General features: G+C 46.5%; 2 protein-coding genes across 2 annotated transcripts; one reads left to right on the top strand and one right to left on the bottom strand.

Moving 5' to 3' along the window:
* PLLP (plasmolipin) lies at positions 1–3,623 on the top strand (the record flags this gene model as incomplete). The annotated part of the gene is made up of 4 exons (XM_082320930.1): positions 1–123; positions 2,615–2,788; positions 3,300–3,419; positions 3,499–3,623. The coding sequence occupies 4 exons, from the start codon at positions 1–3 to the stop codon at positions 3,610–3,612; spliced, it is 531 nt and encodes a 176-aa protein (XP_082177056.1). The 3' UTR covers positions 3,613–3,623.
* Positions 3,624–5,347: 1,724 nt separating this feature from the next.
* ARL2BP (ARF like GTPase 2 binding protein) lies at positions 5,348–14,706 on the bottom strand. Its single transcript, XM_082319502.1, has 7 exons — positions 14,596–14,706; positions 12,989–13,109; positions 10,699–10,760; positions 8,926–9,032; positions 8,409–8,494; positions 7,073–7,169; positions 5,348–5,881 (listed from the first exon to the last, which is right to left on the bottom strand). Exons 2-7 carry the CDS (start codon positions 13,024–13,026, stop codon positions 5,801–5,803), a joined length of 471 nt encoding a protein of 156 aa, XP_082175628.1. The 5' UTR covers positions 13,027–13,109; positions 14,596–14,706; the 3' UTR covers positions 5,348–5,800.
* Between the last annotated feature and the right edge of the window lie 124 nt (positions 14,707–14,830).

Genomic DNA, 14,830 nt, shown 5'->3' with positions numbered 1-14,830 from the left:
ATGGCGGGGCTGCCCGGCACCGCGCGGACCCGGAGCGGCTCCCCGGGCGCCTCCGCCGCCCTGCCCGCCCTGGACGGCGCCTTCCTCTGCTCGCCGCTCGGGGGGCTGATGGGCGCCCAGGCCGTGAGTACCGGGGAGCGGGCACCGGGGGGGCGAGGGCATCACCCACTTTGAATGCTTTTCTTCATTGCCCTGGCTGGAAACAGGCAGGTTTCCCTTTGGCTGCCACCCCTACCCCATCCTCGCTCTCTAACCCTAATTCACCTCTAACCCTGAGATCCCACAGCCCCCCCCTCTCCTCCTTCCTTCTCTGAAGCCAGAAAAAAATTCGGCTGCCTGTCCTCACTCCCGTTGCCGGCTGTATCTTGGCTCGATGCCTGGCAGCTCCCAGCGCCAGGCATGGGACGATCCACATGGGCTGATCCGCATGGGCATCCCTCTCCTGGTACCTGGGACCTTGGGTGCAACGTTGTGTGTGGAGGGGTGGGTGTTCAGCTGCGTATGGGGCCACGCGTGACCTGCTCCAGTGTTTGCCCATGGTGCTGACCCATTGCAGCGGGGAGCCTGTTTGCTTGTGCCCTCTCTCAGGGGCAGCGCTGTGGGGCGCGGCAGCGGGACGTGCCCTCAACAGCCACTGCAAAACACCCGGCATGGACCTGGCTCCCTGCTCCAGATTTCGACCCCTGGGCATGGCTGAGCTGGTTGTGACACGGGAACAAACACTCAGGGAAGGGTCGGGGAAGGATGCTGGCAGGGGTGTCTTGCAGGAGCATCAGGAAGGAAAGATGGAGCCAAGAGCAGGAGAAGGGACCCTTCAACCCCATGCCTGTTCCCACCTCTCCAGCCCATCGGTGCCCCTGCTTGACCTCTACCCTTTCCTTTGGCAGCAGCGTTAAACACTGGCACAGCTCCCATCCACCAAGACCTGCTGCTCCCGACAACCTCTCTCCTAAGAGCTCCTGCTTTTCTTCCCCCAGCAGCCGGAGCAGGGCAGCTCGCACGTGCTGCCTCCTGCTCTCGGAACACGCCAGGCTTTTTCCTTTACATATTTCTCCCCAACGCATACTTTGCGATCATGAGTGTTAGAAATGGATGTGATGGACAAGGAGGCATTGTCAGGGCAGCTGAGCACCAGGGCGTTGTACTCTGCTAGGACAAAGGCTGTTGTGTTTTTTCTGTGACAATAAGCAATGAGGGATTACGCAGGGGCAGAGCGGCTTTCCAAAGAGCCCTTCTCCTCCCCACTGGCAGGAGATGACTCCGTGATTCCCCTGCCAAAGTGGAGGTGAGTGCAGGAGCCGGGCGGTGCTGGCAGCTTCACCAGCTCTGCCCAGAGACATCCGAACCCCAGCTGGGAAACAGAAGATGCCACAGCTGCATTTGAGGCACGTTCTCACCCCAGCCTTGCTGTAGGGGCTATGTCGCGGGGGTCTCCCTCGGGCGTTCGGTCATGCTGGGAAATGCAGAGGGTGCAGGGCTGGAGACTTCTTGCTCCTCTGCTTTGCCCTGGTCCAGCTGGGAGGTGAAGAAGGATGGTGAAGCAGAGCCCACCAGCGCCCAGCTGGCTCTGTGTCCCAGCGCACAGGCTGTTGTTGAGGCTGCAGAACACACAGGGCAAATCACAGGAAGCACCATTTGCTTTGCAGCAGCCTTTCTCTTCCAGGCCCCATCACTATGTGCTGGTGTCCCATCCTCTGCTTGCTCCATCATGGGTTAGGGGCCTTCAAAACAAAAAAATACCTGCACACCTGCTGCCATGGCTGCTCCAGGGAGTTCCCCAGGGAGGGGATGCTGGAGAAGGCGGCTGCTCCTTGGCTGCGGGTGAAGTGGGGCACAATCTCCTCCAGAGTCCAAAGATCAGGGGTGGACACAGCACAGGGAAGGGAAAGAAAAAAAAAAAAAAAAAAGAAACGCCACTGGACTGGGCTGGGCTCTTCCATTCCTGCCTGCCAGGGAGCCAAGGGCAGAGACCCGCTCCCTGCCAACACCTCTGCCCTGCAGGCTCTGCCGGAGGCTGCAGGAAGGGGAGAAAACGGTTCTGCCCTGGCTCTGCTTGTTTCTCCTTGAGCAGACCCAGAAACAGACTCACCTACCTGTTTTTTTGTGGCACATGACGCTGCAATTGCTATGTAGTTAAACCTGCTTAACAGCGAAAGGTGAGCCCTAGAAGCTGTACGTACAGGAGGTATAAACCACACCAGACCAGACCTAACCAAACAGTGGAGAGAAGCTGAGAAGCTTGCTTTTTCCTTTTTTTTTTTTAAAATGATGCTGCACCTGGAGGAGATCAAGGCTGAGCTGAGGCCCCAGGAGCTCCCGCATCCAAGCTGTCATCCAGCCCATGAGGTGCCCCTAACACTGAGCCAGCACCTGCAGAGACTGGCCCTGGGCATGGGGCCTTCTTGGTTGAGAAGGGACCTTTGGTGGCAAGGATGCCCAGGTTTCACCTGTCCTGCCTTGCAGGACATCCCTGTACCAGCTCCTGGGGCAGCAGTACTGGGGACAAGCCCACCCCTGAGCAGCGAGGGTCTGGTAAGCCTGGGTTCGTGGGCGATGCTCTGCTTTCCACCTGCAGGAACCACCACCTGAGCACGTTCCCCGTTTCACCCCGCAGGTGCTCGGCTTGCTGGTGTGGGCTCTCATCGCCGACACAACGTACCATCTCCACGCAGCATATGGCTGGGTGATGTTCGTGTCCATCTTCTTCTGGATAGTAACAGTCCTTTTCTTTGTGACTTACCTCCTGCAGCTTCAGCTGAAGTTCTATGTGATCCCCTGGCCTCTCATGGTACGTACCCAAGAGAGAGCGAGCGGGGTCCTAAGTGGGAAACATGCTGGGGAGATGCTCCGAGAGGGCCAGGGCTTCAGGCTTTCCTGGGCTGATGGAACAGGAAAGGAACAGTCCTCTGCACTTTGCTCCTGGGGAGATATTCTGAGAGGACAAGGGCTTCAGGCTCTTCTGGGCCAACAGAACGACGTCCCCTGCACTTTGCACAATGACATTGTTTCACTCTGCCCCTCAATTGCTTAGAAAATTTTCAGAACAGGGAGCCCTGTAGTTACAGCCACCACATCACTGCTGCAGTCGTGGTGTCAACCAGAAACCTCTCAGCACAACCTGGAGTGCATTTAATGAGACGTTAACCAGAGGTTTGTTCTCAGCGTGAGGTGCTGGACCTTTTCCTCTGGTTCTCCTGGGGAAGAGGGAGGAACGTGAAACTAAGCCTTTTGCTCATCCCTCATCCCAGCGCGCATGAGTCTGAGCCCAGGCCTCACGACCTGCTCTTTGCCTTCCCCAGCTAACGATCTTCAATGCTGTGGCAACCGTCCTGTACATCACTGCCTTCGTAACGTGTGCGGCCGCCATCCAGCCTACATCGTGGCGGCAGTGGGATTACAACCGGAGAGCCGCGGCATCTGTAAGTAGCAGCAGGCAGGCGAGGGCCACGGGGCTGGGGCAGCCGCCATGCTTACATGTGGGGTGTGCTCCTCTTCCAGTTCTTCGCCTGCCTTGTGATGATCGCCTATGGGGCGAGCACCTTCTTCAGCTTCCGCGCCTGGAGAGGACTCGGCAGCAACGCGGCCACCAGCCAAGTGACTGACCACGCGTAAGGAGCAGACAGCTGACCCCTGGGCCACCTGGGGTCAGCTCATGCCGGGCTTGGTGGTTTGGAGCCTCACGTGCCACCAGGTCTCGTTCTTGGACCAGCCTGCGCTGGCAGGGATGGTTGGTACCAGGTCGCGTGGACGCTGCTCTGTGGTCTCTGATGATGCTTCCAGCTGACGTGCCCACAGCACAAACCCACCGGCGCTGTCAACCACAGCCTCACTGGGAGGACATGGACTCGCTGGAGGCTGAAGCTCCTGCTTGTCCTTGGGGTTCGTCTAGATACTTGCTGGAGGGGGCTCAGCCAATTCGGCACACTCCAATACTAAAATTCACTAAACCAAGCTCAGGCTCCTGTCTCTGGTCACTCACAGCTACCGTGTAAGTAATTGCAATTAACATGACACATAAACAGTGGCAGAGCTGGAAGATGAAGGCTAAGCAAAGGAAGCAGTCTAAAATGTTCTTGTATTGGTTTCTAACAACTTGAAGCACAAATTTCATGCTTTAAATAAAAATCTTCCTAAATTCAGCAGCGGAGTCTGTCAAAAAAAAAAAGTTTGTCTTGCCAGAAGGTGCACATACAGCATGGCATGGAGTGGACAGCAGAGATGTCACTGGCAGAGGTGACTGCCCCTTCCCACAGCCTGGCCCCAGGGGAGGAGGTACGAAGCCCACAGGGTTCACCTTGCTTTGCTTTACCTACACACACATAAATACATGCACACATGTAGAGTGTGCATCCAATACTGCAAGAAGACGAAAGAGGTGCCAAGGCTTCGATGTGCTCCCTCCTGCAGACTCAGCACCATACACGCCACAGAGTTAACAGGACCACCTATTAACCAGCAAGATAATTTTGCACGTTAGCTACAGGTGGTCTTCAAAAATTAAAACTAAGTCTGCAAATGCTCTGGGAACACAGCAGGGTCAGTGCCTGAGGAGGACACAGAACCACGCTGCTCCCCCACGCAGCAGACAACAAATTCACCTTTTATTTCTTAGGGACACAGCTTGGCGTTTGCCAGAACTCGAAGTGATGCCCTGCCTGACACAACAACTTTTCTTTTCACACCCTCCTTGTACAAGCTAACAAAAATAGATGAAATGGATTCAATTTCTGGGTATTTCTACACAGGAAAGCTGGTGCACAGTGAGCTACACTGCAAAATTTACCACATGCTCTGCATGGGAAAAGTTTTAACAACTTGCCTACAGAGGCTCAGGAAATTTAACTGCATTAATGGAAGGTGTGAATTGAAAAGAACTGGTCAAACTGCTTTAGCCCCTGGCAGATCTGCCTTTATTTGGTTTTCACTGAAATAAATGAAGGGTCAAGTTGCCACAACTATGAATATATATATATATATAAGAAAATCAGTCTTCTCTGTGCCCAACCTACCGTCAAGCTTATATTACTAGAACTAATGCAGCTGTGCCTCTGCCAAAAAGAAAGTAAGAAATTGCATACATAGGCTGGATTTTGGTTTATCATGGTCATTTTTCCCAATGTACAATAGCTGGGGCCTGAACAAAAGTGAATCAGAGAACTTTGCACATTAAGGGTGAGACACACAAAAGCCAGAGAGCAGACAGATTTACACACTAACATCAATTGTCAGAGCTGAGAGATGGTCTTATGCTAGAACATCTACATACTAAAACATATTCTTCCATTAGAAAGCTGTAACACTTAAGATCATATTAAAGTATTTACAAAAAAACCCAAAACAACAAAACTTTGATGGGGAGGAACTCAGAGTTTATGTATTCACACCTGTCCTTCCAAGAGCAGGAGGGACATACTCTTTTTACACTGCCATCTTGATTCTGAAAACTGCTACATTTTGGGGAGATGGTTAAGATGCCAACCCAAATAACAGGCACGCAGGCCTATTTAATGTCCATTCAGTGTGCTGGGCTTCTCAGCATGCACAACAGTTAGGCTGGTGTACAAATACTGTGTATTTATTAAAAACAATTACTCTGGTAGAGGTGGAATTGTCGTCTTCTGTGGTCACTGAATACTAACCACAATTCACAAACAGATGTTTCTAGGATCAGGCCTCTGAAGGTATAGTCTGGAGGGTGAATGAGTTTTTGCCATGTAAAAGCACCTTGATTCTCATGACCTGTAGTGTTTTAATGTCTAAATGAAAGCAGCAGCAGCAGGAAAGTACTGCATAAACTGTTCTAGGAGGAGGATATTGATGATTTGTTTAATGAAGTCACCACTAACCCACTGCTTAAATCCAGACTTCGACCTTCTTTTTCCTAGAAACATGAAAGAAAAAGAAATACATGACTCAATGATGCTTTGGAACAAGCAGTTCAAACAATGAAACAGGCAATACGTATTCTGCTTGTTGTATCAAATCAATATAAAATTACATGTTACCTAAGCATCTATGATTGAATGTGAACACAAACATCAAGAAGAGATTGTGCAGGAATCCCTGGAGCAAGGTTGCTGTTGCTCTGCCAGCTGTACATCCAGGTCAGAGCACAGTCTCGCTTACATCTGGTCAAGAACGGCCAGCCAGCAGGCTCACCCAGTGCTCAAGGAACTAGTGAAATCTAGCTTCTGTGGTTTGCCTCTCAGGTGTCCCCAAAACTGCAAACCCCAACTGAAACTATTCCCGCTGCTGAGACACAGACTGTCTGTTTCTTCTCAACCTGCCCCCATTTTCACAAAACTTAAAGGGGCTGGGTGAGGCATCAGAGGACATAACTCTGACAACAACCTTGACTCTTTTGCTCCTTTGTCAAATGTGACTGGACAGACTCTGGGGAGCTCTTACATGTATTTAATTTCCTTCAGAAAAAGCTCATTCAAAAACCTTAATACTTTTGTTTGTTTGTTTCTCCAACCTGGACAGAGAGGGGGAGAAATACAAATGGAATACACTTAAAAAGCTAATTTTGGATTGGCTGGGAAAAAAAATAAAAATTAAGGAAACATATAGAATCACAGAATGGGCAAGGTGGGAAGGGACCTCTCAAGGTCATCTGGTCCAAACCCCCTGTTCCAGCAGGACCACCCAGAGCTGGTTGCCCAGGAGTGTGTCCAGACAGCTTCTGAATACCTCCACGGATGGACACTCCACAGCCTTCCTGGGCAACCTGTGCCAGTGCTTGGTCACCCACAGAGTAAAAAACTGCTCCCTTACGCTCAGTTGGAAAACAACGTTCAAAGATGCAGAAAATGTGTGTTTCTGAAGAACTGCTTCACATACCAGCTTCATTCATGTTTTCTAGAAATTATTAAATGTGCATTTTGAGTTTAAATAGCCACTCAGTGAAGTTAGTTTCCTTTTGGCCCTGTACAGCCTTTGAATAAATGCTGCTACCTTTGAGTAAACACTGCTACCTACTGTAATAACACTGCCTTTGGGCCTCTCAGGCAGAGCTACACAAAACCAATAGCTATTACACCAATGAAAATAAACAATGTGACATACTTACAGCTCTGTAATCCAAGAACATTTCTTTGAAAGCCAGAAAGTCAGTAAACGTGAGAAGCATGTCAAATATATCACCTGCCATTTCATCTTTGTGCTGTCTATAGAAAGAAGAAATTGGGGAATTAGAAAACTGTGTGGGAAATAAACTCTTATTTTAAAATGGTATGAGGTCGAAAGGATACCAGGACAAGCAGAACAATATCAAAATTTAAACAAGAATGTTATTATGGGTCTTCTGTAAAGCAAAACTTTAGCCAAATATTACCTTGTAAGGTAATATTGTCCAAGTACATTTATATATTATATAATAATAGTAATAATTATTATAATAATTATATCACATCACTCCTTGAAAACCAGACAAAGAAACTGACCTGTAAGTCAACAGAAGTAACACTCAAGTAGCATTTATCTATTTATTTATCTTGAGCACTGAAACAGCTAGACAGTCCCTTGGAAGGTGAGAAAGGTTGGGGAGAGGCACAGAATGCTCACACATATCCCTTAAGAATGAGGGACTAGGCTGACAATACTTGATAGAAGACTTTTGATGAAAACACTTTGAAAGAAAGACTCTGTGCTCTCATATTGGCATATTTCAACAAGACTTTCTTAACAGTCAAGGGCTGGGTTGTTTGGCTTTTTTTTTTTAAATTATTTAATTCTTATCAGAAGGAGCTTTACCTTAAACAGTCTATCTTCTAAGCATATTATGTGCATTCACAGTAATTTCCCAATGTTTTATTTTAAAAAATTAAAAAAATAGATTCAAATATTTTAAGATATTCAGTTCCCAATGAGACTTGATTTTCTTATTCAAGGCGAAAAACAGTGATATTTCAAAAGTGACTTCATAAAGTTGGTTAAGCTAAAGTGACCAAATGCAAAAGCTTAAGAAAAATCAAACTTTTCCCTGAATGCTTTCTACAAAACTTACAATAAAGACATTATATCACATGACTGTTGAAAGACTACCAGGCTACTTAAGTGTCCAACACAGAGCCTGAAAGAGATAGATGAGACCCAATCTTTTAAGAGTCTGGCTTCAAAATGACAATGATGGAGAAAACCCTTCAAGTGTTCCCATTCTTATTTCTTTTCCAACCCCTTAAACCCTCATATATTTCAGCATAACAGTTCAGAAATTTCAAGTAGCACAACATGCTGAAGCCAAGAAAAGTGGTCAGTCATTGCATGCATGAACACTTTTTTTTTTTTTTAATTACAGAGGAACCTCTTTCTAAAGGGAGAAAGCTCAAACCTAAGTTTTAATCTAAAGAGAGTTAATTGAGAAGCACATAACCTGCCCCCTAACCAAAAGCAAAGCAGAGACTTACTGCAACGACATTGTGAAAGCAGTCATATTAAAACCAGGAATCCGATCAAGCAATTTTTCTTCGATGTATTTCTCTACTAAAGAGATCTGAAAAAAACAAACAAACCACCCCAACAATATCATAGCAAATTTCAGGAGTGGATTTCAAAACAGTGCATCTTCCTTACACTGACACCTTATTGACACTTTGTATTATCCTCACTAGGCAAACAACTGCAGATCCCTTAGCTGGGAGATGCTAATCCAATTTTTCACACCACACTGCTGAACTTTTTTGCTAGGAATACTGGTAAGAACAAAACATTTGTAGAATTTTTCAGGTGAAACAAAAAGAAAGGAACCTAGAGCTCCAGAAAACATCTTTCTTGCTCACAGATCATGAAAGAGACAGCAGGCAGTATGTTGGCTCTGCTCCATGTAAACCCAGTATTTTATAAAGGGGGGAATACAGCACCTGACATTGGCCTTAAAAAACCCAAAAAAGCAATACATGCAAAAAATAGGAAAAATTATCTTACATATTCATTAAAAATAGAAGTATAGATGAGCTTGTTTTCTTCTGAATCATCAAACTCCTGGTAGTGCTTCTCCATAAAAGTCCTCTGTATTAACTGGAAATCATCATCTGGGTCACAACAAGAATGCATCATACAGTTATGAGTTTAGTCATCCTTTCTGTAACACAAAACCCACATTCACTAGTCCTTCGCTTCCCTGTTGTAACCACGGAGCCCTGCACACGTGCAGAGTCAGTCATGCCAGTACAGCAGCTGCCGCTGAACCACCATTTCTGACCCATCTGTGAGAAGACAGAGGCTGCTGGCGGAGGGCAGCGCTACTTCAGTTAAGGGAGCCGAATCAACAGAGCAGCAGCACATCAGTCTGCATTTTGACAGCAGCTGTGTATTCAGAATGGAATGGGATGAACACGTCCACGTAGCAAGGTCTGCAATTACTTCTTATAAGTTTCATCTACACTTAGTATTAGCAAAAAAGTCCTCCTGCTGTACGCTTTATTAGTAAGGTTATTTATTCTGAACCCCTTTTTGTTCAGGCTCTCAAGTCAGCAAAAATGATTATCTCTTCCCTACAAGAATTCAAAATAATTTTCTTTCCTTGAATTCAAAAATATTATTGAAACTCCCAGATTTGTTTTCAACTGCTGCGGATTTTTTTCCAGTTATGGAAGAAAACAAAGATAAAAATTAACATGGTAGGTCACCACCGAATTCAACAGAACAGGTATAAATACGAAGTTTACAGTGTTAAAACACACCAGTCTCAGCTTTCTAAACCCTAACATATTAAAAATCAGTTTAGTTAGCATTTCTCTAGATTCAACTACATCACCAGGCAAACTGAGGCTGAAGAATCCACATCCCTCTGGGAAGGATGTGGTCAAAAAGATTATATGCTGTTCCTATGAAGCAGCTGATGGCTGATTAGCATGAATTCTGTCTTGGCATCTTGTAAACTACTTCCTTGCGCACACTGACTTCTCAGTTAAAATTACGGTCCTGAGAATTTAGCACCTTTTATCGCCTAAGCTCACACGATGAGACTGGTGCCATTCCTGCTACGAACAGGTCCTGCCGCGTTACAACTGTATGCATACATGCAGGTTACATGCAACAAAATCAACTCAGGATAGTCTCAAAAAGTGAAAAGTGGCAAGGCATGATGACACCCATCTCCAGTTATGCAAAGTTGCTGCAGACAGAGGAAGTAAACTGTTCTCTGTGTTCAGCAGAGACAGGACAAGGAACAACACGCTTAAACTGCACACAGGCACTTTATATTACAGGTTATGAAAGGCTGCCTGCAGTAGCACCAGCTAGGCACTACAGCAAATTGCCTGGACAAACCATGGCAGCTTCTAAGAATATCCTGACAAACACATTAGGAGAGGTTTAGGCAGAGCTGGGGAAGGGAAGGCTACCTCTCACAGTCTCTTCCATCCCCTTTATAAAAGGGTATAAAAATTCCAGAAATCTTTGATTTCTATGTGAGATTTACAAGTGTCTTTACTGTTCATTTATGAAGGAGTGTATTGCAGTGGTGCAGAGAATAATTTTCAAGACTCATAAGCACACTATTGTGCAAACAGCACATGAAAGACTGTTGTGTATGTTTTTACTACACTACCAAGTTAGGGGTCATGGAAACAAAGGAAGGAAAGCTTCCATGAAGCAGGCAGGAGCTATTTTGGCTCTTTATGTCTGCTAACAGAAGAGCAGCTTGCAATATGCTTAGCACTCATCTTGTTGTCTATAACTACTTGCAGGGCTTACCCATTATAATATCCTCCAGATACCCAACAACTGCATCAAACTCTGCATCAGAACGGGAGGAGCTGAAAGCAAAGAGAGGCAGTACTGCATAAATATATACTTCAACCACACCAGAAATAAAAGTTAAAATTAAAAAGTGTTAACAAAAGCCCAAGCACAAATAAACCCAGTAATTACAAGATAAGTGAATAATTTCCTAGTTTCAACCTACAAAATAATCCACGACACTGATGATAATACTGCTTCATGGGAATTCTCATCACGTCTCTACTGTATTTCCCCCCAGTAAGGTGCCTAGTTGAAAAAAAATAAACGTTGTTTTACCGGCATTACTGCCAAGGTAATTCCAGTCCTGGTGCAGAAGGACGTAAAGACTGTAATTAGAACAGCAAATTAAGCATTTTACAACCCACAAATCCCAGCTGCTACCACAAGCTTTCCTTCTGCTCTCTTCCCTGCGTAACTCTACATGGTGATCATGGAACTCTAGACACTGTAGAGAATATTTTGAAATACTTGGTCTTGTGGAACCATTTAAACTCTATGTATACACAATATTATATAACTGAAGACACTTAAATATTTTTCTTATGCAAGAAACATCCCTGCATGCTACAAATAAATGGCATAATCTCCTAAGATCATTTGATCATGAGCAAATATTAAACACCATTATGGATCTAAAGTCATCCAGGGAAGAAACCTTTGGTACCAGCGTTTCAAGACTCTGGGTCCCTCTGCTAAATCTATTATTGTTTAGCTTGTTCAGACACATTAGATAATCCACAGGATCTTCTTGGCCTTGGCATTCAGTGCTCATCTTTAGCGGGGTATGAACTCTTCCTATATTCTCCAGGAGATGAAAGACAGGCTCTTCTCACACATGAGGGAAACAAGCCTCATAGGACATTTGTCTTTAAGAAAAAAGTTAGCTGTGATCAGCAAAAGTACCATTTAAATTAAATTAAAAGTCTACTTCTCTTTCAAATTTCTCTTTAGTAAACAGAGCAGAACACTCTTTCAGACTAAGTTTTAAAAAAACTCATTAAAGTTATTTTGCTACTGAATAATAGTCCAGTGAAATTACTCCAACACCAGTTTAACCATCAGTCTAACTATAATGAGCCATAGGGCTCATTCTGACCAGGAAAAATGAAAAAGATATCTGCTTTAAAAAGCTATCCGATCACCAAGTGATGTTCTAGCAACATTTCTGATCTGCTAAGCCTTGGGAGACGAGCAAAGCCAAGCCAAGGGACTGGAAAAACGTGCTCTTCCACCAGAGGGCAGGACACCACCAGAAGAGGAGCTGGCACAGCACAGTCGAAGCATTACATACCCTGAACATCCCACTTCGGACTTCAGGCAATAGGGCTCATCACTTTCCATTTACATGCAAGGACAGGAGACTTTGCTATGAATAATTTCCACTCTTTTTTTTCCCCCTCCAAAACAGTGCTACTATTGGTTTTATAGTTTATTCTAACAGCAACAGAAAATTTAAAGTATTAAACCCCAGTTTAAACTTGTGAGACAAATTATGGAATTTTAACTGTTCCAAAATAGCAGTGATTCCATCTCTCTACACAACACACCTGCATCTGCACACTTGAAGAAACACGCGCTCACAAGTCTTGTGATTTAAGCCTTTGTCGCCTCATCATGTCTAGTCTAGGCCAGCACAACCTGTGTTGCTGAAGAAGCCCAGGCACATGGCCACTTGTCATAGTCTGTAGACTGAAAGAACTAAATCTATGAACTAGAGCAACAGAGGCACAGGCACACGTCCCCTTCTGCCATAAGCTTTAGAAGAGTATGCCCGACAAATGTAGGGCGGAGTAGCGTCTTAGCATCTACCAGTGTAAAATTTGGTTGAGGCTACCCGTAAAAGGTCTCACATGTCTAGAAGGAGCACATTCAAACACAGAGGAAAAGTCTTGTCTTAGAATCTGCAATATAAGACAACATATGCTCTTGAAAAGGAGAGAAAAATTTTGAATTTAAAATGAACACAAACCCCTCAATTTTCAGCCTTACAGTGTTTATTTTGATCACTCAGACAGGGCTATCTAGTGCTACGCTCATTGAAGTTATAGTTAGTTTGACTTCACCTTAACTCTGAACTGATGTTATCCCCTCCTGCAGCTTTGCATTTTTCTGCACCCTTATTCTCCTAAGAGGCAGAATCTGCTAATCGGTGTAGTGTAAATTCATTTGTGTAATTACATTCCTATTAAGATATTTTAACTAGTAATTATTGAAAATCTGACACAGAATGTAGCATACTTACATGGCTACACCAAAGTTTTCTTCATCAGAAGTCTCCATCTTTACTGCATAACCAGACTGGAAGAGAGGTAATCTGCTATATGGCTGCTGTTAGTGGTTATTTCTTCTTTTCGGACAAAGTACTAAGGAATAACATGTGACTTGGCATTAATACAAATTCAATTGTTAAATTACCACACACTTCTCAAATCAGGTGAGAATCTTTAATTTTTAGATGTAGGAATTTCAAAATCATGTTCTTCCAAAGTTAATGCATCTTTTCCCTAATAACCCGAATTCTCTAGGAACTTTTTCCACCTACTCAGTGAACAGGCTCAAAACTGCACACACTTGCAGTTAGTCTGTGTAAAGGGGTTTTAGGTGACCTTCCTATCTTTTCTCCTGAAGCATCTATGACCGATGACTATAAAGACACAAAAAAATGAAGCCAGATAAGATGAAGATGCCACCCCAGTCCAGTGCATTCCAGATAACTCACAGGCCAGGCGCTGGACAGTGATCCCATGTGCCAGGGCAGGGACTCTGGCCAGGGCTGGTCTGTGTCCTGGATAAACCCTCGGCCTGTGGCTGTGAGCAGTTACCGACCTGTCACACAGGACAGGACACGCAGCACTCCAGGGCCACTGAGACGGGCCAGTGCAGCAGCCAGCTGGCTTCTGGGTGCGTGCTGGGGACACCCTGCTCCCAACACCATTGCTGGGTTATACCCAACGCTGGCCTTCAGAGCAGCCTGCTGAAGGTGGGCACCAGCTCTTTGGCATCACCTCATGGCACAGAAAGAAGGATAGAGTAAAATCATAGAATCATTTAGATTTGAAAAGACCTTTAAGACCTTTAAGTCCAACCGTTAACCTAGCACTGCCAAGTCCACCACTAAACCATCTCCCTAAGCACATCTACCCATCTATTAAATACCTCCAGGGATGGGGACTCAACCACTTCCCTGGGCAGCCTGTTCCAGTGCTTGACAATCCTTTCAGTGAAGAGATTTTTCCTAATATCTAATGTAAACCTTCCCTGGCACAACTCGTGGCCATTTCCTCTTATCCTATTGCTTGTTATTTGGGAGAAGAGAACGACCTCCACCTTACTACAACCTCCTTTCAGGTCTCCCTGAAAGATAAGATCTCCCCTCAGCCTCCTTTTCTCCAGACTAAACAACCCCAGTTCCCTCAGCCGCTCCTCATAAGGCTTGTGCTCCAGACCCTTCACCCGCCTCGTTGCCCTTCTCTGGACACGCTCCAGCCCCTCGATGTCCTTCTTGTAGCGAGGGGCCCAAAACTGAACACAGCATTCGAGGAGCGGCCTCACCAGTGCCAAGTACAGGGAGATGAACCCCCGCCTCCCCCTTCTCAGCGTTAGCTCCTGGGGAGAGCGAAGCTCCCAACCCTGTCCCTCCCCAGGGGTACCCAGGCACCCGGCCCGCCTCACCTCCCCCTCCCCAAAGGGACCCAGGCGACAGGCTGCTGTCACCTTCCCTCTTCAAAAGGCGCCCAGGTGACTCGCCCTTATCAATCCCTCCCTTCCCGAGGAACATGGGCGTCGGGCCCCTGTCACTTCCCCCCGCCCCGAAAGGGGCCCAGGGCCCCGGCCCGGCCCCGCACCTACCGCCCGTCCCGGCGGCCAGCGGCGCCCCCCATCGCACGCCTCCCTTCCCCTCCGTCTCCTGGGAAACGGTTCCTTCCGCCCCGCCCGCAGCCAATCGGAGAGCGGAGGCGGCCGCGGAGGGCCCGCCCACACCCAGAAGGGCCAATGGGGGCCGGGCAGGACGGGGGCGTCCGGCGCCAGGGAGGGCCGGCAGGCCTGGCGGCACCGGCCTCCTTCGCCGAGTTCAGTGTCCAGA

The sequence above is a fragment of the Platalea leucorodia genome (assembly GCF_965183815.1).
Source record: "Platalea leucorodia genome assembly, chromosome: 8".
Taxonomy (NCBI): Eukaryota; Metazoa; Chordata; class Aves; order Pelecaniformes; family Threskiornithidae; genus Platalea; species Platalea leucorodia.
The sequence above is the reverse complement of the archived record's forward strand: the minus strand, read 5'-3'. Positions and strand labels throughout refer to the sequence as shown.

Excerpts from the sequence above, each read along its gene's own strand:
- ARL2BP (XM_082319502.1), bottom strand. The coding sequence starts at position 13,026 with ATGGAGACTTCTGATGAAGAAAACTTTGGTGTAGCCAT. Across the intron at positions 10,761-12,988 it reads GAAAACTTTGGTGTAGCCAT|CTCCTCCCGTTCTGATGCAG; the intron begins GTAAGTATGCTA and ends CTTTGCTTTCAG. Across the intron at positions 9,033-10,698 it reads TCTGGAGGATATTATAATGG|ATGATGATTTCCAGTTAATA; the intron begins GTAAGCCCTGCA and ends GTTGTGACCCAG.